Source organism: Poecilia reticulata, chromosome 11 (genome assembly GCF_904066995.2).
Source record: "Poecilia reticulata chromosome 11, P_reticulata-male-v2, whole genome shotgun sequence".
NCBI classification, from domain to species: domain Eukaryota; kingdom Metazoa; phylum Chordata; class Actinopteri; order Cyprinodontiformes; family Poeciliidae; genus Poecilia; species Poecilia reticulata.
The window spans coordinates 1,591,534-1,618,380 of record NC_088840.1 but is presented as its reverse complement, the minus strand read 5'-3'; the positions used below and the strand labels follow the sequence as shown (position 1 = coordinate 1,618,380).

Here is a 26,847-nt window from a genome sequence, read left to right as displayed (position 1 = left end):
TGCACAGCAGGAGCCAGGGACTTGTAGAGCTGTTACCCTAACGAAGGCTGCGCAGCTGTTTCTCAGAGTCTGCTCAACGCTTTATGGTCAGATAATACTGGGGAGTCTGACAAGTGGCCTTATGTACCTTCTCTGCTAAAAGGGTTATTAGAACAGAACTGGGTTCAGAGAAATGGGCCACTCAAGCCACTGGGGATCCCAACAGCAATCACACACTTCAGTTTATTTCACAAATTAGGCCCTGAGAGGGGCATGCACGTCTGTAGCGCCTAGTTAAAGTGATGGAGGTGACTCCCAGGCATTGATTTTTCTCTTCGCCTCTGGCGTCCCGCAAGGCCACAACTGTGCTCCCTCTGGGCTGGTCTAGTTAGCCCTGCTCGCCTTTAAATCACATTAAACTGTGGCTACGCTTTAGCTATGTCTGCGAGACAAGCATCAATAATGCAGTTATCAAACTGTAATCGCCTGTACACTTCAGCAGAGCTTTAACTGCTGGACTTTTTCAATGCACTCTTCCCCAACCAAGGCATTAGGATTAAACTTGAACACGTAGGAAAAAATAGAGGACAACAAATTCAAATCAGGCAATTTATCTTCATTTCATAAATGCACCAATGATACAGATTAATCCAATCAAACTGCTAATGAAAAACGCTTTACATGGAAAATAAAAATAGGTTAAAGGTTAGATTTCTCCTCTAAGACAGATACTTACAGGATGAGGAGCTGACAGATTTTTTTTCGTCCCCCCCCCCCTCTGAAGACCACAACAGCTGATGAGTAATGATGCCTATTTTTCTTTCAATTTACTCCATATAGTAAAGGCAGCAGACTGTGACACTTCATTACGGTAATTAGGCTAATTTAATTACAGTCTTTCACAGGTCAGGCAGGAAGCCACTGATTGATGGCACAGCTTGTGAATGCAAAATTCTTAAAAGAAAAACAGAGCCAGAATACTTCAGCTACAGCGCACTGAGCTCATGAACACTGTAGTCAAAGTCAGCACGTTAACCGGGAAAAAGCGCTACAAGACATAAACAGAGCCGAATAATCTGAGGTCAGAACCCAACTTCAAGTTTATATCGTTAGCAGAGTAGGAGTTGGCCTGTGGCTGTGGTGGCAGTCAAGCAAATTAAACTTTTATGGACATTCATTTCAACAGTTGCAAACCTTTTGATAACAACAAGGCTGAGAGCAGCCTGAGTGGTGCATCCCACACAAGTTCACAGTTGAGCACTTTAAACACTGTCTGAACAACTTTAAGAGCTTTTGGCATTTCAAACCTTTTATCAGAATCTCCTCTCCTGATTCACCATGAAGCCCAGCATGCCAGGCACTGCTGCAAGGGTATAAATAAAGCCTTAAACAAGAGCCCCTTGGCACGGCAACAAGCCTGAATTAAAGGCCATCTGTATATTACGGCAAGACTGTCACTTTATTGCTGAAATCAATTTAGCAAGGCCCTGGAGCGGGAGGGATATGGCCTTGGTCAGAGTGAGGTTTATCTAAACGGAGCAGGCTGAGAGAAACACAGCGTCTGTAATGAACTCCAGGGTGTCCAATAAAGCCTTTTATTTCCCCTTTTGTACAGCTGAAACACGCATGTGTGGTCGCAACATTCAGCTTCACAGTTGCAGTGACACAAGCAACCAGCGGCTCCTCTGTAATTACACCTGCCTGCAGATACCTCAACAATGCAAGCAAATCACAAAGACAAATCATCATTAAAATGCTATTTTCTTCTGAAACATCAACCAAATCTCATTTATTCTGACCTTTAAAAGAAAATAAGAAAACCATCCTGCAGAACTAAACAAACTATCAGATGTGTTCAAAAGTAACCAAGGTAATATAGTGCAATATAACCACACAATCTCAAAGGGCAAATATTTTACATCTAATATTTTAAAGTTAACTTAAAAAACAACTTTTTTTTAAGATAATTTCCTAAAAATATACTTCAGAAGCCACTGTTCCACAGGCAAGAAAAAAAAACAAACACTTTGCTTTTCCTGAGTTCATAGTTTGTTGGAGCTTCATTTTCAACTAGTCAGAGGAAACTTTCTGTAGATCGCTAAACTGGGTGTTCATGGACAGAGGAGAACCATGGACATAATGAAGAGTAGACGTCGTATCGGCTGCTCAGGCGCAGGAAATACGGTGGCCATCTTGGAGCAGTCGTCCCTCCTACTTGGCTAAACCAAAACAGCAAAAGGGGGCTCAGCACTGCTGATGGAACGGCTATTGACGTGAGGGCTTGGGGGATAACTTGTCACAAAATTTTTTAACATATTATTGTTTATATTTTATGAATAGAATATTAATGTACTGTATTTATATCCACCAGCAAAATGCCAGCTGAGGTCAGGCATTGTTTGTGGAGTTCAGGGGTTCAGCTCCAGCTATGAAGGCTAACAGTGATTTTGTAAATCACTGTTAGCCTTATTCCCCAATGTTGATTTAGATTATCTGACACAAGAGCGCTACCTTAGAAATGAAACAATATTATGCATATTATAATAATATTTATATGTAATTTTTTCACTTTGTCAAAAGTAAGATACCTCTGATGGCTCATATCCACCACAAAATACAGACAACAGAACGTCAGACTGAAATAGTTTTCAAACAAGCTTACTCAAAATTTCTACAGTTTTGGTTCAAGAGATACGAGTTGGGAGATAGAGACGTGCTTTTCTTACCTGTGTAAATTGCTACAGAACTGTCTTATCACGTTGTGATTTGCTGCATGACTGTTGAAGGATTATAGAATCACAGCTCTTTGAATTTTATGTGCAAAATCTCTTCAATATAGTCAATTTGTGCCACTGTAGTTACATCTGAACTTATATTGAATTCCTCATTTGATTTTGTATCCATAGCTGTACTCCTCCAAGTGCAGTTAAGTGAAGACAAACAAAAAAAAGATAGAAATGAAAGCATTTACAGGTGTTTTGAGGGATGAAACTATGCTGAGTCTGTTTCACTTCCAGAGGTTAAAAATGTTTTAATTTCACCAGCTAGACAGTTCTTTGGAACAAAGTTAAACTGGCAGTCTGACTAAAAAAAGTAGAGTCATTAAATATTAAAAAGGTGCCTTCTTATTTATTTAAATCTCATATTTAGAAATGGATATTCCTGGACCTTCTGAGACTGTTACAACAATGACTACAGAACTTGATAGAGTTATACATATGAACACAATCATTCAGAGGAGGAAGGCTCAAAAACTGGAACTAGCAAATCACATTAACCATCAATATAAAGACAGACTCGGCTTTCCCGTTAGTCCTGTAGTCGGATGTTTGACCCGTTTTCCTTGAACTCTTTTCAGGCTGGATTTCATTACATTACAATGCTCAATTCACAATCATCCAGCAACATTTGGTGGTCTTCTTTAATAGATAACTTTTTCCTTTGTGCCATTTCATGATATGCTCTATCCATATTACTGTACTGAAAATTAATTTACTGAATTGTATTCATATTGGTGTGAATCTCCCTCTGTCTGGCTGAATTTGGACTGAATTCTTTAACATATATTTGAAAACAAACTGGCTCTTTCAAAGTGTCATGAGATGACTTTTACTGTGGGGTGGGAAGAAATAAAATGGAAATGACTGATTTTAATCAGTGTGTTAAAAACCAAATTTTTCTTAATACTGTGGACTAAAAATAACATTCACATATAATGACTGTTTTTTTTATATGTTTTCTATTTAAATCTGAAGGAGGTCATATTTTGCGCTCTATGGCAGCTCAAAATTGAATAGCTCATGTGGAACAAAGTGACCTTTGCATCAGCATTTGGGTGACACTTGGCAAAATAAAAATGTAATGTTTGGAACTACTTGGGAATCTATGGTTTTTTGTGACAAAGTTAAGGTAAAACTCATTTATCTTCTGTTTATTTCTTCCCTCAGATGTTGCACTTCTTCTTAGATAACGCCAGTAGCAGCAGGGAGATCTGGTAAATTACTTCCTGCACTACTCTGTGTAGAAGACAGTCAGTCATAAGCTGACCGCCCCACTATCTCGACCAGATGAATCTCAAACGCACAGATCAGGTAATATTCTGCACTTAAAGCTGGCATTTAAGAAACATTCCTCCACCACAGGCAAAAACGGTGCATGGCTTGGCATTTAGAGGCGGATAATAAAACTTTCCTTAAATACAGCTCTCATCTCAGAGTGCTTTTTAGATGCCCTTAGTGGAGTCAATTATCTCCCCACACTTGCTATTACTGAGACACTCTGAGCACCTCGCGCCTTAAAAGGTCTGTGAATCATGCTTTCTGAAAAATGTCACATTCTTAACTGCCTCTCAAAATGCAGACCCTGCCATGTAAGTGGTGGCGAACACGTGTTGGCTTTTTTCATCCATTTTTACTTACCTGTGCTTTCTTAATGATGAATTTAAAGCAAATAAAATTCTTCTTATTTAGAAAACAATTCACTCTACACGTAACAATGTGTTATTTTCCACTGCCGAAATAAGAGATGATCAAAAGTAATGCGTTGAAAAGTTATTGAACCGATTTTTTTTGTGATTCCTGACTGGCTAAATAAAGTTGAGATTTATTTTTATTTAACCAATGAAACGTCCTGTTGCTGTGAGGCAGAGCCCTGCAGCTTCTCCTGTTTGATGTGAATAAGTGGGAGGGCAGCATAGGAAGCTACAGCATTCACTACATGCTACATACATGGAAGGAGAAGCAGCCATCTCTGGGAACAGTCTGAATGTTTTAGTGCTCATGTTTAACATGGCTTGTTGTTGTGTACCGTGCCCATCATGGTTACCTCTTGAAAGAACACAGGAAAGCCTAAAAAATAAATTTATTTATTGCAGAAACATAATCTCATCATTTACAAAACTGCAGCCTTTTACTTGAGGGCATATATTCAACTCTGTGAGAAATACTTATTGGGTTTTTACCCTAACCTCCTACAATTTCAAACAATTAAGATAAATTTAAGCTTTTTATATTTAAATATCAGTTTTACAATTTTGAGTTCGGAGTTTCTAGGAACTTCTGACATGTAAACTATGACATCATCTTTCCTTCAAATATAAACATGGTGTGAGAAAGCTCACTGTTATAAGGACTGCAAGATTTATACCTGGGCCTACTAGATCTCCATATCAACCATCAGACAGCATCTACACGAGAACATGTAGCTATTTTATTACGTTTCTGCTCCGAATAAGGAGAGATCCCTGGTCACACCGTAAGAAAAAAGCTCAGAAAACTTTCAGCTTGTTCCGGCAATCTCTGCTCAAATGAGGCAACGCAGCACCACAATGCAGAAAGCTGTTCTGAACCCACTAGCCAACAGAAAAGCATCACTATCTCCAAAGCATTTTGGATCTGAATCAGGTTCAGTGGTTTGTGAACTTGGTGATCTTCTAACTGCCTACAGAATGAGGAACTACAGATGTGCCGATCAGGGTTTTTCCTGCCGATACCGATCACCCATGAGGGCCGATCACCGATACTGATCACCGATACCGATCACATAATTATTATTATTATTTTTCTATCATAAACACTACCGATTACATTATGTGGAAAAAGGAACCATGAATTCACCTTAATTTAGACAAAAACTTGTTTTTAATAACTTTTTCCAAGAAGAAAACTAAACAAAACAGGCATTCTGCAAATTGTACTGCTATCAATAATACTATCTTTAACAGACAGATAACCTATGAAGGCTCTGAAGAGGCTAAATAATGTAAAGAGCCAAAATAAAACCTCTCAACATTGCCAAAAAAATTCAAGTATAAAACTTAACATTCAAAGGCAAATACAGGTTCCATTACAATAAACAATCCTGAGTTACTGAATGAAAACTTCCTGATAGCATGGCGGCTAGCTGATTACTGCTAGTTCTGAGTGGCTGTTTCTGACTGAGCGGAGTAATTATGCAGAGGAGGGAGGAGATCGATTATTTTTTTTAGGGATTATCTGTCTCATGTTAGGACAACAAAAGTTTTAATACGTGTGTAAAATGTATTTTTTTAGGTTAGATGCTGCAGCTTTAAGCAGAGGTTCAGTGTGAGAGTCACTACCAGGTGGAGCAGAAGCGGCGCTCCGTCTGTGAAATATTACTACCTGTAGCGCGTAGCAGCGGTTCAACAGCGAGAGCAGAACCACATCGCAGCTCGAAGACTTAAATAATTTTGCGGGTTATTTGTTTAACTTCCTGACCGTCATGCTAAACCGGGTGAGTGTTTGTAGCTGTGCGCTGCTTTACCTGCTATCTGATCCTCCATATGTCTTTTTTACTGCAGTGAGCCTCGATGTAGCCAAACTCCGTCAAGTATGGCATTGTTTTTATGTCATATTAGCTTTGTTGTGTTGATGCATTTTCACCTGCTTCAATTTTCCACCGCAACACGCAAACTTCCCCATTCACTCAGTGCGTTATAGTTCCACATCGCTTAGGATTTGTCGCTGCGCGTTTGCGCAGTGTGAAGGAAAGAGGAGACCAGCTGCACAGGCAGGCTGCGAAATGAGATTCAGGTGATCGGTATCGGCAACAAGAGCCAATGATCGCCGATCACCGATCATGCACTTTTTCACGAAAATCGGCCGATTATGATCGGTGACCGATCGATCGGCACACCTCTATGAGGAACACTTGTATGTTTTGCTAAACAGCTTTTTTTTAAATCTATTTTTCTTTAGCTGTACCACTGAATATTAAAAGTCATATGGAAAATCCACTTGAAAAGAAATTTTAATTTAATGGATTGTTATCCAGGGACCACTTAACATTTACAGAGAGCTATAACCTTTCAATTTTGCTCATAATTGAATGTTTCATTTTTGTGACTCAGCATTTAAAACATACTTCTTGTAATTTACTTCAGCTGCTCCAGCATCAATCAGCCTTTAACTCTACAAAGAGCAGGCGGAACGAGGAAGAATGCAGCCTTCTGAAGACAAAAAAAAGAAGAAAACTATTTTCATTTTGACAGAGAGGCTTCAACTAGTTATCATATAATGCTATTTAAAACAGAAACAACCAAAAAGGAGACAGAGAATCCTCATGGCAGGATTACCTCCAACCCTCATAGTTGCATTTAATCAAAGTTATTTCAGGGAGCCAATCAGATCTCTCGTCTCACATGTACAACTGTTTGCACTGAATGTGTTTGCTGTCATTTAAAACACCAAAAAGATACAAAGATTGCCAGCAAGAAGAACCAATGAAGCCCAAAGCATTAACTTCCACCACCATACCTGCTGTTTGTATGCAATAATGCATGCTGTCCTCAGCACTATTGCCAAACTGGATATCTTCTGTTTAAAGAACCTTATTTCAGAAGGTTCATACAAAGACAAACCAAGTATTTGTTTTATAGAGAAGAGGCTTTCTTCCTGCACAACAGGAGGAATCCTCAGTAAAAGACACTAAACATGAGGGAACAGCTTTCATTTTTCAATATCTTTTGAATGATTCTGTCATAAACATACTAATGAGGTCAGAGATGGAGTTTTTCAGTTTTATGAAACCTGGGAGTGAAAGTTGCTGAAACTGCTGAGAAGATCGGCTTCTGTTATCACTTAGGAACAATCCTTTTCCCTGAACAGCGAAGTAATGCATTTTTAAATAGTCTTCCAACCCTCCAAGACTGAGGAAAATTTCTGTTTTTTTATTTTATTTGAGGTTAAATTAATATTATTTAACAAACCTTGTACTGTGTCTTGATCTGTAAATTGGTAAATTGTAGAAGTGAATGAAGCTGAACATCTTTTTTTTTTTCTTACCAGAAAATACTGACATAACGTAATTACACTTTCGATAGCTTAACTTCAATAACTTCAATGTTCCCAACTGTGCCTCTGGTAATGCCTGCTTCTTTTCAAGAAGGAAAAAAAATCAAATACCTCATCTCCTATAATATGCATAAATATGCAAAACATAGTTAAACTTGGTTGAAATTGAGTCCATTCTCTGCCAGACAGTCCCACTACATCTGCCTAATATACATCAAGAAGACAGAAAAATATTGTACACTCAAACAATCAATATGAAAGACTGAAGCATGGCTCACAATAACAGCCATGACAACACGTGTGCATATACAATTTTATACATGTAAAGGTATTAGTAAGATTACCTTACTTGTGAACAGTTTAACCCAAATTCAAAAACCTTGGCTTAACTCTTGCAGATTACTTGACAAACAAAACAAAAACTGGGATTAAAAACACGTATTTGTTTGTGTTGTTATGATCTTTTAAAAGTTACTTAATGCAGTAGGCAACTAGCACACCCACAACATTTCTGCACATGCAGACCGCTTCCACTCACCTTGGATGATGATGTGTCACATTCCTGGCAGATCCAGCCATATCCAGTCTGCTTGGGGGATTTCTTTAGCGGGGGATCCAGACACCCAAAGTGATAACAGAGCTGGCACTCATCACACCTGAGGCACAGGACAGGAAGGGCCCGTGTTATGTGTCACATAAATAATGCTGCTGCCCTCCTTCAATCAAACCAGCGGTTCTGGAGAGATGATGGATGATAACAAGGCAGCAAGCTGTCACCCATGAGACTTTGCTAATGTATTTCTACCCCTCTTTAATCACTGTACTCCCTTGACTTTACACAGCCATGCACTGTTCAGTGGTTTTTCTAAGTGCCCTGATAAATACAGGTCTTGTTAGTGTCAGAGAAATGCTTGTTACATCTCCCAGGGCTGGACTGTTTCTTCAAGCTCATGAGAAGCGACGCAACTCCAACAACACAACAAGAAAAACCTGCTATACATAAAAAAACAAAAACAAATATGGCACAAAAACTTTAACCCATCTATTTCTATAAATGTTAAAAGGGAAGTTAAGAACTATAGAACTTTGTGGTGGTAACTGTTTATTATGTAAAGCACTTTGAACTGCCTTGCTGCTGATATGTGCTATACAAAAAAACTAGATTGATTGATTGATTGATTGATTGATTGATTGATTGATTGATTGATAACTTCCTTTATTTGCTCTGATCCATCATAAGTCAGACATTATAATAATTCAGATGTGTTATGCTTTTACTAACCTATTTTCGGAGAAAAAGGCAAGAAGAGAAAAAATAATGAATCCAAAATTTATGGTTTTGGAAGGACTTCTTCCTTTCAGTTGTCCTTTTCTCTTAGTCAGCACTGAAAGTGCAGTTTCTTTGACAAAACCTCTGCTTGTAAAATACAGCTGGTATGAATGGTTTCCTGATGACGGAAGGAACTACTTGAGGTGGCTTAAAAAGGATCGCCAGACCTGTTAAAACTGATTTTCTGTGAACTGATGAGATTGTAGAGTTTTGGGGAATAAACTCCAACTCTTTTCTCATTCAGTATTTGGATGAAAAACTGTAAATTTGTAAAGAAAAATAAACTAGTAGGTAAATCATATTTACTAAAACACAAAAATGTTGTTTTGTTTTTATTTAAAGGGAAAATACTCTTACATTTTAGAGCACTGAGACCTATGAAATAAGCAGGGGTGAAAGTAGTTTTAAATTCTTGGGGGTACTATGACTATGACAAAAATAATAATAATTTTATATATATATATACCTCTCCTTGGGCTGCCACCTTATCGTGGTGGAGGGGTTTGAGTGTCCCAATGATCCTAGGACCTATGCTGTCTGGGGCTTTATGCCCCTGGTAGGGTCACCCAAGGCAGACAGGTCCTAGGTGAGGAACCAGACAAAGTGCAGCCCGAAGACTCCTTATGATGCACAACAACCTTGGATCTAGCATTCCCCCGCCCGGACGTGGGTCACCGGGGCCCCACTCTGGAGCCAGGCCTAGAGGTGGGGCACGATGGCAAGCGCCTGGTGGCCAGGCTTTTACCCATGGAGCCCGGCCGGGCTCAGCCTGAAGAGGAAACGTGGGTCCCCGTTCCAATGGGCTCACCACCTGTCGGAGGGGCCAAAGGGGTCGTGTGCAGTGTGTAACGGGCGGCAGCCGAGGGAGGGGACCCTGGCGGTCTGATCCTCGGCAGCAGAAGCTGGCTCTTGGGATGTGGAATCTCTCTGGTGGGGAAGGAACCGGAGCTAGTGTGCAAGGCTGAGAGGTTCCAGCTAGAAATAGTTGGCCTCACCTCAACGCATGGCTCTGGTTCTGGAACCAGTCTCCTTGAGAGGGGCTGGACGTACTTCCACTCTGGAGTTGCCCACGGTGAGAGGCGCTGGGCTGGAGTGGGCATACTTGTTGACCCCCATCTCGGCTCCTGTACGTTGGGGTTTACCCCGGTGAACGAGAGGGTAGCCTCCCTCCGCCTACGGGTGGGGGGACAGGTTCTGACTGTTGTCTGTGCTTACGGGCCGAACAGCAGTTCAGATTACCCATCCTTTTCGGAGTCCTTAGAAGGGGTACTGGAGAGTGCCCCTCCTGGGGACTCCCTTGTTCTACTGGGGGACTTCAACGCTCACGTGGGCAATGACAGTGAGACCTCGAGGGGCGTCGTTGGGAGGAACGGCCCCCCCGATCTTAACTCGAGTGGTGTTCTGTTGTTGGACTTCTGTGCTCGTCACGGATTGTCCATCATGAACACCATGTTCAAGCATAAGGGTGTCCATATGTGCACTTGGCACCAGGACACCCTAGGCCGCAGTTCGATGAGCGATTTTGTCATTGTTTCATCGGTTCTGCGGCCGTATGTCTTGGACACTCGGGTGAAGAGAGGTGCTGAGCTGTCCACTGACCACTACCTGGTGGTGAATTGGCTCTGTTGGTGGAGGAAGCTGGTCAGACCTGGCAGGCCCAAACGTGTAGTGAGGGTCTGCTGGGAACGTCTGGCGGAGTCCCCTGTGAGATGGAGCTTTAACTCCCATCTCCGGCAGAACTTCGAACACGTTCCGGAGGAGGTTGGGGACATTGAGTCTGAATGGACCATGTTCTGTGTCTCCATTGCCGAGGCAGCTTATCGGAGCTGCGGCCACAAGGTTGTCGGTGCCTGTCGTGGCGGCAACCCTCGAACCCGTTGGTGGACACCTTCGATGAGGGATGCTATCAAGCTGAAGAAGGAGTCCTATCAGGCCTTTTTGGCCTGTGGGACTCCAGAAGCAGCTGATGGGTAGCGGCATGCGGCTCGGGTGGTCGCTGAGGCAAAAACTCGGGTGTGGGAGGAGTTTGGAGAGGCCATGGAGAAAGACTTACGTACGGCTTCGAGGCAATTCTGATCCACCGTCCGGCGTCTCAGGAGGGGGAAGCAGTGCAGCACCAACACTGTTTATAGTGGGGATGGTGTGCTGCTGAACTCAACTCGGGACGTTGTGGGCGGAATACTTCGAAGACCTCCTCAATCCCACCAAAATGCCTTCTGTTGAGGAAGCTGAGCCTGGAAACTCTGGGTTGGGCTCTCCAATCTCTGGGGACGAGGTCGCCGAGGTGGTCAAAAAGCTCCTCGGTGGCCGGGCCCCGGGGGTGGATGAGATCCACCCGGAGTTCCTTAAGGCTCTGGATGTTGTAGGGTTGTGTTGGCTCACATGACTCTGCAATATCGCATGGACATCGGGGACAGTTCCCCTGGATTGGCAGACTGGGGTGGTGGTCACCCTGTTTAAAAAGGGGGACCGGAGGGTGTGCTCCAATTACACGGGGTCAAACTCTTAAGTCTCCCTAGTAAGGACTATTCAGGGGTCCTGGAGAAGAGGGTCCGTCGGATAGTCGAACCTCGGATTCAGGAAGAGCAGTGTGGTTTTTGTCCTGGTCGTGGAAAACTGGACCAGCTCTACACCCTCAGCAGGGTCCTGGAGGGTGCATGGGAGTTCGCCCAACCAGTCTACATGTTTTTTGTGGACTTGGAGAAGGCGTTCGACCGTGTCCCTCGGGGGGGCCCTGTGGGGGGTTCTCCGGGAGTAATGACACCTGACAGCCCTTTGATACGGGCTGTCAGGTCTCTGACCGGTGTCAGAGTCTGCCCTTTGTCACTGAATCTGTTCATTACCTTCATGGACAGAATTTCTAGGCGCAGCCAAGGTGTTGAGGGGATTCGTTTTGGTGGCCTTAGGATCGTATCTCTGCTTTTTGCGGATGATGTGGTCCTGTTGGCTTCATCAGATCGTGATCTGAAGCTTTCACTGAAGCAGTTCGTGACCGGGATGAGGCTGAGTGCCTCCAAATCCGAGGCCATGGTCTTGAGCCGGAAAAGTGGAGGAGTTTAAGTATCTGGGGATCTTGTTCACGAATGAGGGAAGAAGGGAGCGGGAGATCGACAGGCGGATTGGGGCAGCATCTGCCGTGAAGCGGGCGCTGTACCGGTCCGTCGTGGTGAAGATAGAGCTGAGTCAAAAAGTGAAGCTCTCGATTTACCGGTCGATCTACGTTCCCACCCTCATCTATGGTCATGAGCTTTGGGTCATGACCGAAAGAACGAGATCACGGATACAAGCGGCCGAAATGGGTTTCCTCCGCAGGGTGGTTGGGCTCTCCCTTAGAGAGAGAAGCTCGGTCATCTGGGAGGAACTCAGAGTAGAGCCGCTGCTCCTCCACATTGAGAGGAGCCAGCTGAGGTGGCTCGGGCATCTGGTAAGGATGCCTCCTGGACACCTCCCTGGTGAGGTGTTCCGGGCACGTCCCACCGGGAGGAGGCTTCGGGGAAGACCTAGGACACGCTGGAGGGACTATGTCTCTCGGCTGGCCTGGGAACGCCTTGGGATTCCCCCGGAGGAGCTGGAAGAAGCGGCTGGGGAGAGGGAAGTCTGGGCCTCCCTTCTGAAGCTGCTGCGACCCGACCCCAGATAAGCGGAGATATATATATATATATATATATATATATAGAGAGAGAGAGAGAGAGAGAGAGAGAGAGAGAGAGAGAGAGAGAGAGAGAGAGAGAGAGAGAGAGAGAGAGAGAGAGAGAGAGAGAGAGAGAGAGAGAGAGAGAGAGAGAGAGAGATAGATAGATAGATAGATAGATAGATAGATAGATAGATAGATAGATAGATAGATAGATAGATAGATAGATAGATAGATAGATAGATAGATAGATAGATAGATAGATAGATAGATAGATAGATAGATAGATAGATAGATAGATAGTTATAAACGTTGAAAAGGTTATCATTTAGAGAAAGTCTCATCAACATAAATATTTCCACTAAATAATAGGCAAAAAAAGTGTTTGATAAAGGAAAAGCCTCTCAGACTCTGAGCCTGACAGTACCAAACTATTTTTTTTTTTAATATTAGACAATTAATTTAATTTCACATAATTATCATGGTAGAAGCTTTTTGTTTGTTAAATACTTAATGAAACATATTTACCGTTTTTGATGTTTGTTGTGAATGACATAATTAAACTATAATTAATGACGATAATCAGTTTGTCGTTTATTGAACTGCAATGTTTCTGAATAAAGTTTTAAGTTCTGGGTCACAGAACTGACAGCAGCAGAAGGCTGGTTCTCTACTGGTGATCTGTTACTGGGAATGCTGGTGTAAAAGCTCACTTATTGAACACTTTGGTCTTCAGAAGTTTGTGATATAATAATAATAATAATAATAATAATAATAATAATAATAATAATAATAATAATAATAATAATGCATGTAATTTGTACCGCACTTTCCATTAGTAAAAATCTGAAAGTGCTGCACAGTGCAACTATATCAAACACAAATAACCACATTCCATATACTGCAGGTTTCACATCTTCTGCACCAAGGCCTGGGTCTTTCATGCTTTTTATGTTTTTTTTTTATTTTTATATTTCTGTATTTCTGTCATGAGAATGAATACACAGAAACTATTGTGAGCCTAAAACAATCAGAATTTTTATTTTTTTTTACATGATTTATGCCTATTAAAGATGAAACTGTCATTTATGATTTCAGACATTTACCTTCACTCTAACTCCACATGGTGTTGAAAAACTGCCCAGACTATATTATCCCCCTTTTCCCCATGTTTTGTCCAGTGTTTTTCCGTTTTGCCCTTAAATCCCTTACACTGCCCTTCTGTCTGCTATAATGAAGATGAATGGACTTTGTGGTTGACCTCCCTGGCTGTTCCCGTTATCAGATTTTCATTGAAGATTGTGAACCTCCTACATTGATTAGACCATAATTGGCTCTAATTGTAAAGTGAGTGTTCACTAGTCTGATGGAGGTTATTGAGAGGTGGTCAGCATCATAAATGAGAAGAAAATGTCTGCTCTCTTTGGGATTCAGCTGAATCTTGTTAAAGACTCCAAACCTTTTAAACGTGGTTATTGTGTGCTAAATAAACTGGCATTGTTCAGTAATTTACAGTTGGTAATTATTATTTCACTGGCCCACCATACTTAATGGACAAATTTAACAAATTTAATGGACTTTTTTTTCAGAGCAACTGCAGCCAAAAAATAAAGCCAGGTAGTTTGCTTCAAGCTAACTTTTTGTCTACATGAACTATGAAGCCTTTGTCTATACTGAACCTTTCAGAAGCTTTTACGTCATAGTGCTTTGAAAAAAAATCTGTTGTGATCACAGGCCGTGTAGGCTTTCAGAACATGCAGCTGGGATTGTGGAAAACCGCAGCTCTGACATGAGAATTTACAGAAAACGTGTGCTGGGTGTTTCCCCTGTACCTAATACCAGCTGGCTCATTTCAGTCACAAATCCTCTGCTGGCAGTCCAAATGCATCCAACACTGTTGAAACTGATGTGCTCTATCTGCTTCAGATTCTACTGATCTACATATTTCACACATTCAATCAAAAATACTTTATTTATTTCAAATAGAAATAATGTGTTGCCGCAACAGATGCTGTCTAAGAAACTTCAGAGTCATTGTGTAAATTTAGATATTTTTTTATTTTTTACAAAAAGCACATTTTGTTTGCTTAAAAACACTATTTAGTTCTTCCTTAAAGAGTTTACAAAACGAGGAAAAAATGCGCAGACTGGCTCTGACTAAAGGGTTGTCACAGTACAATCCCACTACCAGTGGCAGAGGACAGGCTGAGGACAGGCTGAGGATAGACTGAGGACAGGCTGAGGACAGACTCAGGACAGACAGAGGACAGGCTGAGGACAAACTGAGGACAGGCTGAGGACAGGCTGAGGACAAACTGAGGACGGACTGTGGACAGGATGAGCACAGGACAGACTGAAGACAGGCTGAGGACAGACTCAGGACAGGGTGAGGACAGGCTGAGGACAGACTCAGGACATACAAAGGACAGGCTGAGGACAGACTGAGGACAGGATGAGAAGAGACTGAGGACAGACTGAGGACAGGATTAGGACAGACTGAGGACAGGCTGAGGACAGACTGAGGACAGAATGAGGACAGACTGAGGACAGGATGAGGACAGGCTGAGGACAGACTGAGGACAGGATGAGCACAGGACAGACTTAGGACAGGCTGCGGACAGACTGAGGACAGACTGAGGACAGACTGAGAACAGACTGAGGACAGACTGAGAACAGCCTGATGACAGGATGAGCACAGGACAGAGTGAGGACAGGCTCAGGACAGACAGACCAATGGAGATCTAGTTGGTTCCTGTCTTATTAGCATTGAACCAAACTGTAGTGATGGAAACGTGGGGAATATTCCTCTTGAGAACCATTTTTTGGACATGCAGTACGATTTTAGTCCAAATGAATTTGCACATATATCTGTCAAGTACTTCAAAATGTTATGTTCGGATAAATGTGGGGATTGTTTGAAATAGATAAAAGCCTTATGGCAAAAAAGTTGATGTACGGTAAAATCAAAACAGTGCTGTGTGGGCAGCACGACAAAGACACCTGACATCTTCTGTTTATTATTTAAGGCCAGACAAGTGTCTGGTAATCTGAGCACTGTGGAGTGTTGCCCTCTGGCAGCAGACTGGTGATACCTGTGAAATAGATGGGATAATACAGTGTGGTATTTACAGACTAAGCATGGCCAATTTAGTAAAACCGGAGTAAAAATTTAATTGGCATGGATAATTGGCATCTTATGAGTTGTAAGGGCATAACCTAACAGCTGCTGCACATTAGTACACATACACCACGGCAGGTGCATTTCTCTCTCGCTCTCTGTCTCACACACACACATCGTTAGATGATGTGTGTGATGGGCTGAGCAGGCATATCTAGCCGAGAACCAATGGGAATTTAAAGTGCCCTCTAGCCACCTAGTGAATAGAAGACAAATCACCAAAGTGCGTGTGCTCTGCTAATGAACACACTCCTATTGTTGCTCACAAACTGCCAATTGATTTTACATGAATCTCCAACTAAGGCAAAAAGGAAAGACCAAAGTCTTCTGTTTCACAGCTGGAGACCATTGAATAACTCCCAAATTCACAGAAATGCTCTATTTAGCCAGACTGTAGAGACTGGACACATGCTTTCTGAATGACATTAGCAAAGAATCTGACGCATATGGGCAGATCTAAAGTATGTCCTGATGGTATCATCAACTAAACATAAACTTTGTTTTGAAAAGGAATTTTAATTTTAACCTTTGTATGGAGTTATTGTTCATCAGAGAACGGACGGGCAATTACTGGATTGATTGTTTAATATTATTGATCATATCAATGAGTACAAATTGATTATGTTTGCAAACCCCCAAAAACGGTGGTCCACTGAAATAGGTTGGTTTTCTTCCTCTTAACAAATAAAATCATCTGAAAACTTTTTTTCAATATTTACTCAGGTGATCTTTACCCAGTGTAAAAATCTGGTTCATCATCTGAAATATAAAAGCTTGACAGAAAAGTGAAAACAGAACCAACATTTCACCCAACTAGTGGTCTGAAAAGGCTCATTACTATACATTCACCTCCACAGATTAACTTTTTTTTGTTATTATTAGATTGTGACAATCTCAATTCTCACTCACTGTTAGTGCAGATAAACATTTGGGCTGAATATTTAAAGTGATGAATAAAATCTGCTCTCTGCAGCAGAGACATAAAACAAGGAATTTAAACTGATGAATTTTGGAGGATGTTCCATTTAGTAGAAGTTAGAGAACAGCTTGTTAAATCTCAAAGCACACTGTTACCTTAGAATTAGGCTTGTAGGCTTTGTTTGAAGCGCAAATTACAGTGATTTTACAAGTGTTTTCTTTGTGTGTTTTGACATGGGTTTTACTTAATATTTTACTAGCATGTATTCTGTATTTTGTCAATGAATGACAGTAAAACGCAGTTCGTTTATAAGTAGAGAATGCAAAAAACCCTCCATAGTTTCCAATCAGTTCAGTCCTCCATTGGCAGATCTCCGTTGTGTTTCCAGAGTTGATCTGAGTCAGCGGCCACCTCCAGCCTTTATCTGCTCCCAACAACACCCTTACGTGCTCAGGCACAGCAAGGTCCTTGATGTTATCAAAGCAATTTGGCCGTGCTTTAATCATTGGAAACATTGAGCAGCTCCCCCTCCTAACCTGAACTTTGGAGGCAGACAAAATCCAATCACTCATAAGAGGTTATTGATTGATGTAATCGTATTGGAGGTGAGGGTGTGGAGGGGACGTGACAGATTGCTTTTGTCTGCTACATGTGTCACTCTCAGTTGGCAATTCTTGTCCTCTTTCATCTGCTGTTTAATCTATGACTTCACATCTTCCTCGCCCCTGTGGTGGCACCAGTGGACCGGTCCTCCCTGAGCGGCGCTGATGGCCAACAGATTTGCGTTGAGCCGTTTGATCTGATCCAGCTTTTCCAGCTGTCACATTCCTGTTCATGTGTCATAATGAGAAAAGGCCGTCGCCTGAGGCGCCGCAAAGAGCCTCCATTTACACAGATCTCCTGCAGGAGTTTCACTGATGTGTCATTTGAGTTTAAGGAGATCACAGCGACCACGATATTGATGACACAAAAAGAACACCAAGCAGCTGGATGAATTGAATGTCTACAAGAGCACTTCTCTTACCCTGAAATGAAAAGCACAATCCAAGCTGTGACATCGCTGAGCCAGGATACAAGAGTGTCTCAATAATTTGAAGGATTTCTGAATTCACACAAACAGGACAGACATTTACTGTGGATAGTCCTCTTTAAAGGGGCAAGTATTATATATTTTCTAGGCACATAGTGCCAATCAAGTAACTATGTGACCTTCAATTGTTATAAAACTGCTGTAGATGTCAAATATGACTTTGCAATTTAACGCCATGAAACTGAGCCTCTGTCTCTTTAAAAACTCCTGCCATTTCTGAAATTCTGCCTTCAGGAAGTCTTTTTTTTTATTTTTTACCAGCGTTTCATTGAGGTGTAGCTCTTATAATAAACTCAGCAGAAGTACAGTTCCAGCAGGTGTTTGCTAATTCCTGCTAGCCTAGTTTGAAGTAGCTGAGTGGGGGGAGGGCTGCTCTGTGAGGTGGAATATTTTGGAAACTGCAGCTACAAGGAAGAGCTGTGCCTCGAAGGCAACACTCTGTCCCCTAGGTGTTTTGCACAGCTGAATGGTTGCCATGGAGATTAAACGATTCCTTAAAAAAACCAAAGCAACACTCCAGGTAGGTTTTTGATGAGGGAATAAAATTATAACATGATGGAAAGCTCAAAAAAAAGGTCAATTTTACATAATACTCCATTGATATGGTCTCAGTTTGCTTACATTCATCATTGTACATTTTTATGGTATATTAGTTCATGTCTAGGGTTCTGGCGCAAAATGTTGGAGAAGTTTGGATGTAAAAGTGTCTTATGCTCCAGTGCATGTCTCAGAGCAATCAGCGGCCATTTTCAGCAACCTTTTCAAATGGCAGATTCTAAGTATAGATAAAACTAGATAATTACATACACTACAGGAAGATACAACCTTGACTCCTCACTATCTGATTTTAAAAGAGGCTAAACTTTTTTTATAATTATTTCTATTAGCTAAACGTTACCCCATGTTGGTGAATGTTGAGGCAGATCTGAACAAACAGCAGTTTCAGCAACTTTGAACTGGCTTATTGATGAAAATGTGCTATATGAATAAAATTACCTTACTTTACCTTTATGTTTCACTGTAAAGAACAGGACAAAAGATAAAGAATAGAAGAGACTGTAGAGGCTGTACTGGTGTGTGGCTTGTAATGCTGATTAAATTAAATGGGTTATTTTTCTGCACTTTGGAGCAACAGATTTTCCAAGCATATGAATGATTTCTACCTAATTTATTTTAATGAAGTTTTGGACTGAAACTTTATAGAAGTCAAAGCTTCTGAAATGCAAAAAATTGGATCATTATCAGGGACAAAAAATTCCTGACTGGGACATTTACACTTTCTATTTTCATTTTTGCTCAAACAAAAGTCTATAGCAGTGTTTCTCAACCCTGGTCCTCACCGCCCCCCTTTCCTGCATGTTTTAGGTATTTTCCTTCTGCCACACACCTGAATTGTATCTCTGGGTGATTAACAGGTTTCTGCAGTACTTGATGGTCATGCAATCATTTGAATCAACTGTTCTGAATAGAGGCACATCTAAAACATGCAGAGCAGGGGGGCTGAGGACCAGGGCTGAGAAACAGGGTTGAGAAACGCTGGTCTAATGAAATGTTGGGAAGAGTTTAGGTCAAAGGAGAATGTGCCCTGATGGATTCAATCTGAAGCCGGTGGGTAACGGTGTGAATGCAGACCGAATGTTTGTCTCATTTGTTTCACAGAATGAAGGTAAATTATTCTGAAGCACACTGACAGCTGTCAGTGTGCTTCAGCAGCGGAGGGCATGCCTGGTCCGGGTTTATAGACAAACGCATTCTATGACAGACTGACGTAGAACTGCTTCATTTATAACGGTTACAGAGCAATGAGATGATTCATTTTAAATGCTAAAGGTTTCACTTGACTGTCACTACTCTTGTGGATGACAAAACCCATATTTGTCATGAAATTATAGATCAGTGTTTTACCAGGACGCTGTGGTGTTGAACTGTCTCTAAGGTGCTGGGGCTGATTGTACCCAGTGTGAAATGGAGCTGGCAGATCACACATCTAATCAATGTCAACCTGACAACACGCTGTCAGAATTAAAGAGTGTTTGTGTCTTTTTCAGTGGAGCTGTGCAGGACCACCAGTCATTTTACCCCTCCGCCCTCAGAGCACATCGTTTTGGCTTTCTGAAACATTCTGAAATAATTAGGATTTTTAGCTAGTCACATATAAAAAGTGACCATGGAGATCAGGAACTGAATTTATTCAGGACTTTACGATAACCTGAGCAGACCTGCTGACTCAGCATGGACTCACATGGATCGTTCCATCCAGGAACAGAGCTGAACTCATTCAAATGTCCGCAGTTTTCCTGGGAGTTTGTGGAACTGCTCATTCTTTGGAAAAGCTCTGCTGTCTGAGACCAAGAGGCTAAAACAAGGCAGTGAATTTATCACAAGTGGGCAATGCAATTACCCTGGGAGTGGCCACGTGACACAAATCAATATGACACAAAGCACTAAGCCATTGACTCTCATCCATGACAAAGTGCACCTCAGAAAGGAGTGGATTATTGGACTTTTGGAGCCTCCTACTTTTTGATCTACTGTTAGGTCAGTGCAACATTAGAAAAGAGCCATTGTTTTACAAGATGGGGAAAGTAATGAATGGACTGCTGAAGTCGCACCTATGGATAAAGCCAACTCAGAGCAGCTACTTTTATTAGCCCATCTAGACACAACTCATTCACGGCTATAGAGAGGATGAAAGGAGCACAAGGACGGATCCTTTCTACAGCTCTCACCCGGAGCCCACAATGAAACCAGAGCTTCTTATATTTTCCAGCAGGGGGCCCCAGTAAACTGGGTGCCAATTTAACAACATATCTGTGCCCCCTGCAGTGCAGGCCAAATTGAGCCTTGTGACACTTAACAAACTTTGAATTTTCTTTCAGAGATTTAGGAAAAAAGACAGCAATAATCTACATGACACCCATAAAGGCTCAGGATTTATATCCAGTGTAATAGCTCAAATATATGGAGTGGAGGTTGGGGTAAAACGGATAAAAAATAGAAACCAGTAAAGAGGTTGGAGAATGAAAAGGGAGCGCTCAGGCAAACCCACACAGTGGGTGAATCAGTGGCATAAAGAGACAGGGGAGGAAGCAGAGGAGTGATAGATTTTAGCTGCTTGGCCACTCTTCCCACACAGCTACAGTCCAAGCTCTTGAGTTTTCTGTTTTAATAGAGGGGGAAAGGGTGAAGTCAGCAAAAACAAAATGCCGCCATTAAATCATCTCCCCGGATCTAGTGTCAGAGCAGTAATAGGAAATGCACTCATCATCGGAAAGGTTACAGCTTTCCAGAACCTCCCTGCTAGCTTTTCTCTCCTGCCATCCCCCTTTCTCTACACTCCACCAATCCCTAAGCTCCGCTTTCATCCCTTAACCAAAACCTAGATGCTTGGTCAACACACTGGGATGTATGAGCTCACGAAGGGTTTGCTTTTCTCTCACAGATGGCACATTTCTGGATCTCATCTCTGAGATATCTTTAGAAAATGCTAAAAAAATTAAGTTGCAGACTTTGGTTACAGAGACCAGAACATTTTGCTAATAGACATGGGAACAATGATGCTCCCTTCTGTCTAAACAATACGGAAAAATCATTAGAAAGTGAAAGGTGAATAAACATCTGCACAAATCATCTACTGAAGTTGTTGAAACGTGGCTGTGGTTGATGACACAAGCCAAACAATCCTGTCTTTCACTGTATTTGTTAGGACTAAGGCTGTTTTCACACCTAATAGTCCAAGTGGGCTCGGTTCGATTGAGGACCAAAATTGCAACATTTGTTCAATTTAGCTGCTGCCGTTCACTTTCACACTGCAGTGACAAACAAACCAAAAGCCTGTTCCCCTCCTGGCCTATGGTGGAGCTGCACCAAGAGCTAATGAAAGAAATAACATTTGAAGCAGACTGAGCACAACTACCTTCTTAACAAAACATAAACAAAAATTAAATTTGTTTATTTTTGTTTGCACTACCAACAGTGGCGCAGTTGGTAGAGCTGTTGCCTTGCAGCAAGAAGGTTCTGGGTTCGATTCCCGGCCCCGGTCTTTCTGCATGGAGTTTGCATGTTCTCCCTGTGCATGGTGGGTTTTCTCCGGGTACTCCGGTTTCCTCCCACAGTCCAAAAACATGACTGTCAGGTTAATTGGTGTGTCTAAATTGTCCCTAGGTGAGAGTGTGTGTGTGTGCATGGTTGTGTGTCTCTGTGTTGCCCTGCGACAGACTGCTGACTTGTCCAGATTGACCCCGCCTCTCGCCCGGTACGTTAGCTGGAGATAGGCACCAGCACCTCCCAACCCCACAAAGGGACAAGGGTGTTAAGACAATGGATGGATGGATGGATAAATTATGTCAGGTTTTAGCGATTGTAGGTTTTATTTTTATCTTTGGCAAAAACTCACAAGCCATTTTTTGTTTACCCAGAATGCCCTGCGCTGTATTCCGCTTCCTGCTTCTGGTTCTGGAGTGGTCTCTGGTTCACTTGCCATTTACATGTGCATTGAACATACGCATTGATATCAAAGGAATGAAAATCATTGTAAAATTTCCAGAATACCACAAATATATATCTAATTTGTGGTATCATCATATCATATATCACATATATATATGTGCCTGCGTGTGTGTTTACTTATGGTAGCAAGGCTGTCAAATAAATATGAATAGAAATTACACTTGAAGTTCAGCAACAAACCCAAACAATTACTTCTTGAGAGGATTAACTGTTAAATGTCTCAGGCTCATTGTTCTGGATGTGTCAGGGATATCTGATAGAAATAGTTTACGGTTCTCTGAACTCCAGTTATTGTGAACTGGGGTTCAGTGGGGGTTTCTTCATGTTTGTGTGTGTGTGGGGGGGGATCTCTGCTGCCACCTTGTTGTTCAGGAAGTGGGGATTGTTTTTCTCCACAGAGTAGTTTGTCTTTTTAGCTGATTTTATTTGCTGTTGTTTCCACACTGTAAAATGTCCCATGTCCATCACATAACAACCTTGTGTCCCTCATCCCCTCACCTTTAATACACTGTCTGCACACAATAAAGGTGTGCAGAGCAGCAGACAACCAGCAGCACTGTAACCTTTAACTGTTGTTCATTATCTTTTATATATGGAGCTGTGTTATTTAATAGCGCTGTGCAGCTTTAGATCGTGAGGTTGCTGCCATGGGCAGGTCTTGCAGGCGAAAGCGACCCCAGAGTTCGATGGGACTTCAGTTAAAAAAAGGGATAAGAAATGGCAAAAGCAAATATCCTGCAAACCATATAAGTTATTACTGCTTATTTTAAACAGAAGTTCACATCCTCCTGCTGATGCATTTGAGACTTTACTCTGCGTAGGCTGAGAAGTAACATTTCATTTGAGCAGCCCTCATGAAAACAAGAGGGCCACTTCCCAGGTGATAAATCACTGCTGACAGGGGGCATTACACGCACAAACGGACCGCCGATGCCGCACCTTTACAACAATTAATTAGCTGTCTGACACTCATTTATCACTGCAGCAATAAGGTGAAAAAAATCAAGAGTTTATTAAAGCGCCACTTAATTTCCAAGAGCTAAAGGCCAGACGCTGAGACACATGACATAGACAGCAGAAGCAACATTCACACTCTTACTTCATCTTACAGTACAGCAGAGATCAAAATGTTCCCTCAAAAGCATCACTGTAAACAAATGTTTGGCAAAGAAAACACAGTCTCATGTCTCATGGCTACGTCACAAATCAGATTTCACAACACAAGATATGATCCATGTTTAAGAAGCTGCACAGGCACAAAACAAAAAGACAGTTCAGCCTCTTCAATAAATACTGTACACATCACACTACCTAGCATTCAAACTTCCGTAAGATCACATCACTTTGTTGGAAGTTGTGTAATATTTACCTAATCTATGCAAATACATTGTCATGCATCTTGGAGCTGAAACAGAAATGAGCAGCAAACGAATTTTCTGCAGCTGCTTGATTCCTTCAGCTAACTGGGCTGGTCTGACGGCTCCCTAAAGCATGCATATATGGGTCCAGAGCGGGGAACAGGGTGACATGAGGCCAAGATGTGACTGCTGTCATGAGCCCAGACAGGCCAGCGAGCAGGGACATGGAGACCAACCCGGCCACGTCTCTGAGGACGGGTCTGTTCAGCTGTCACTTCAACATATTGACACACTGGAAGACTTCTTCATGTTCGATCACTCTAAACACATTCAGACTAATATCTAAATGCTGCTGCTGCTAACTACAACTAGCCTGCTCCTACTGCAGTAGCATTAGTTCAGTGCTTTACTAAATGGACCAGACTTTTCTTTTCTTGTGGTTCTCAGCATTCTTCAAACTAAATCACAACACAGGAAAACCTAGAAAGCCACAGCTCAAGTGGTCTAATTACTCATGCCGAGTTGCTGCGGGTGATTGACGTTGGAATTCAATCAATAATACTGATTAGAACTGATTAGAAGGTCAGGCAGGCAAAAAATGGCAGAAAAATCTCACGTTGATTTTAAAGACAATCACTTTTTGGCAGAGGGAGCGAGGAGAGGGTTGAGCTGCTGAAAAAAATGTTCAGCAGCTGGACACTACGCTGCTTTCTCACTGTCAACCAAACCCAGCAGACTGCAATCCAAAAAAATCTCTCGTTAACTGGTTTTAAGGTGAAACAACAATCTAAAGCCTCTGTGATCTACCTATAAATGAATAGCATCAGAGGGTAAATCAATAACTCTAACAATACATTAACAAACATTTTCCTGCCAAATACAATTAATTATATCAATAAAAAAATTCCTTTACCAACAGAAACAAGTATTATACTGAAGAAACTTTAACACACAACAGTCCACTAAGATGCTGTCTGTATGTACAAGCCCCAAACTACCAAAAGAATGAAAATAAACTTCAGCATTTAGGGTTCAGATCCAAAAGTTCAGGTAAAATTGTTGGTTGGACAGCTGCTGGTCCAGTTAGGTTCAGACGTGCTTGGCGAAGCGATGGGAAGGTGTGGTTCTTCCTTCTGACTCGAGCCTCAATTTGCCTCTCTGTCTCTAAGCCAATGGCCATCAGTCCCGACATTTTATGGGAGGTGAGGTGGCTGCCCCGGCTCTCACAACCTGTGCAATGCAAAGATAGAAAGAGTCAGGGCAGCACACCTCACACCTCGACCAGAAACCCTCCAAACTAACGCTGCATCAAGAGCATTCAGCAAAACATCGACAATCTGTGGCTTCTGACTGCAGTACTAAATAATCATAGTAGGATTCTTACTGCTGTCTGTCTTTAAACATCACTGTGTAAAATTATGAAACATACATATTAAAGGTGAAGTTATGAATGGAAAACACGTCCTTGTTGGTCAAATAGCCTGACCTCTGACTCTACAATACTTAAATGTACAAATAGAGTTCAAGGTCAAAGACTAAAAGGTTCTGAGGTTCTATGGTTGCACAGGAAGCCCAGAACATCACCCCCCACCACCGTGGTTGAAATTTGATACTGAGCATTTGTGCTGTTTGGTTTTCCCCACATGGTTCCATTCATTAGGGAGCTGCACTGTGGGCTCATCTGTCCCAATAATATTGTTTCAGAACTATTTTGTTTATCCAGAAGAAACTTTGCAACCCTGAGCTATGTTGCCACAGCAGGAAGGAGGAATTCTGCTGACAACCATTCTAAAAAATAAAAAAATAAAAACCTTTGCTTTGTGTTTTTTTCCCCTAATTATCCTGCCATGACTTTCAACATACTACCTCAGTCATGTACACTCTAAGATGGAGTCCTTACAATTGTGCTGAGCTTTAATTTTAGATACATGAGATAAAACCTTTTTAAGAATGCGCAGTCAGCCCAATATAACTGGGTTCAGATTGTTTCGAAATGGCTTTGCAACCCTTCACAGACTGAAGGGAAGCTAGATGACCTATATCTGACCTCTGCCGATGCCTTCTCACCTTGACCTTGTGTTTTCATACGTTATACATCAGTAAACTGCTAAAGCTCTATATTCCTTAGAGGTTCTCCAACTTACTGATGACAAAAGTAGTTTTAAGTCATTTTAGAGAATATTAAAGAGCTGCTTATTCTAATTTGTCCTGAGATGTAAATCCTTGGATTTAACAGAATATACTCTTACTCTCTTTTAACAATGACAGTAAGTTTATCTACTAACAAAATCTATAAGTCTTCTTTCTCGGACATAAGTCAAAAGAAAGTTAGGGTTGCATCAATTGCAGTTTTCTGGCCAATCCTGATTTGGCCAATACTGACTTTTTTTTGTCTAAAATGTTTTTAAATATAGCAAGAAAGTCACTGAGTTGGCAACAGTAGGGTTACTATTGTTAAATGCAAACGTGCAGACATGCTCTGGTGGGCTGGTCAGATCACATGTCTCTTACAGAAGAGACATCGACTTCTCCTTTTCTCTTACTGAAGAGGAGAAGAGGACAGTGGCTGATTTTTAGACCTTTAGACCTGAGGTAGACAAGACCAGCTTCACATATTGGTTGATCAGTGATCTCCCAAAATTAGGTAAATCTGAGCTGATTTATAGGCACACCCATAAAGAAATGTCCTCTCCAGTCGAGTATTCCATGACTAGATGGTAAAAGAAAGAACATTCACAAAATTGCAAAGCTGAAATCTGAAAGTCAACAAGAAACTACTTGAAAACTCTAATAAATAGCTGACACTAAATGAACTCATTTGAATGGCACTTAAGTTCTTAATGTGGAAAGACAGAGGAAGCTTGTAATAAAGGAACTACACAGAAACATAATTACTTAATGAAGGACATGGAAAACTTTGGGAAATGTTTCCTGTCATAACGTGTCTCTGTTACCATTTAATAAGATACAGAGAGGCAGTGAATGATGGTGAAAAAAGAAAGACGACTCCTCCTCACACACCAAACACTTCAGTATCACTAC

At 41.6% G+C, this 26,847-nt stretch overlaps 1 protein-coding gene across 2 annotated transcripts in view; it reads right to left on the bottom strand.

Annotated features, from left to right (window-relative positions):
* Nucleotides 1–26,847, bottom strand: part of phf14 (PHD finger protein 14) — a 107,833-nt gene that overhangs the window by 14,401 nt on the left and 66,585 nt on the right. Inside the window, exon 17 of one of the 2 annotated variants that reach the window (XM_008421223.3) lies at nt 8,329–8,446. In XM_008421223.3, the coding sequence (XP_008419445.1) occupies nt 8,329–8,446 (118 nt within the window). Of the gene's footprint in view, nt 1–8,328; nt 8,447–23,435; nt 25,036–26,847 lie in introns of those variants that run through there. The other variant, XM_008421224.3, reaches the window with a different exon arrangement.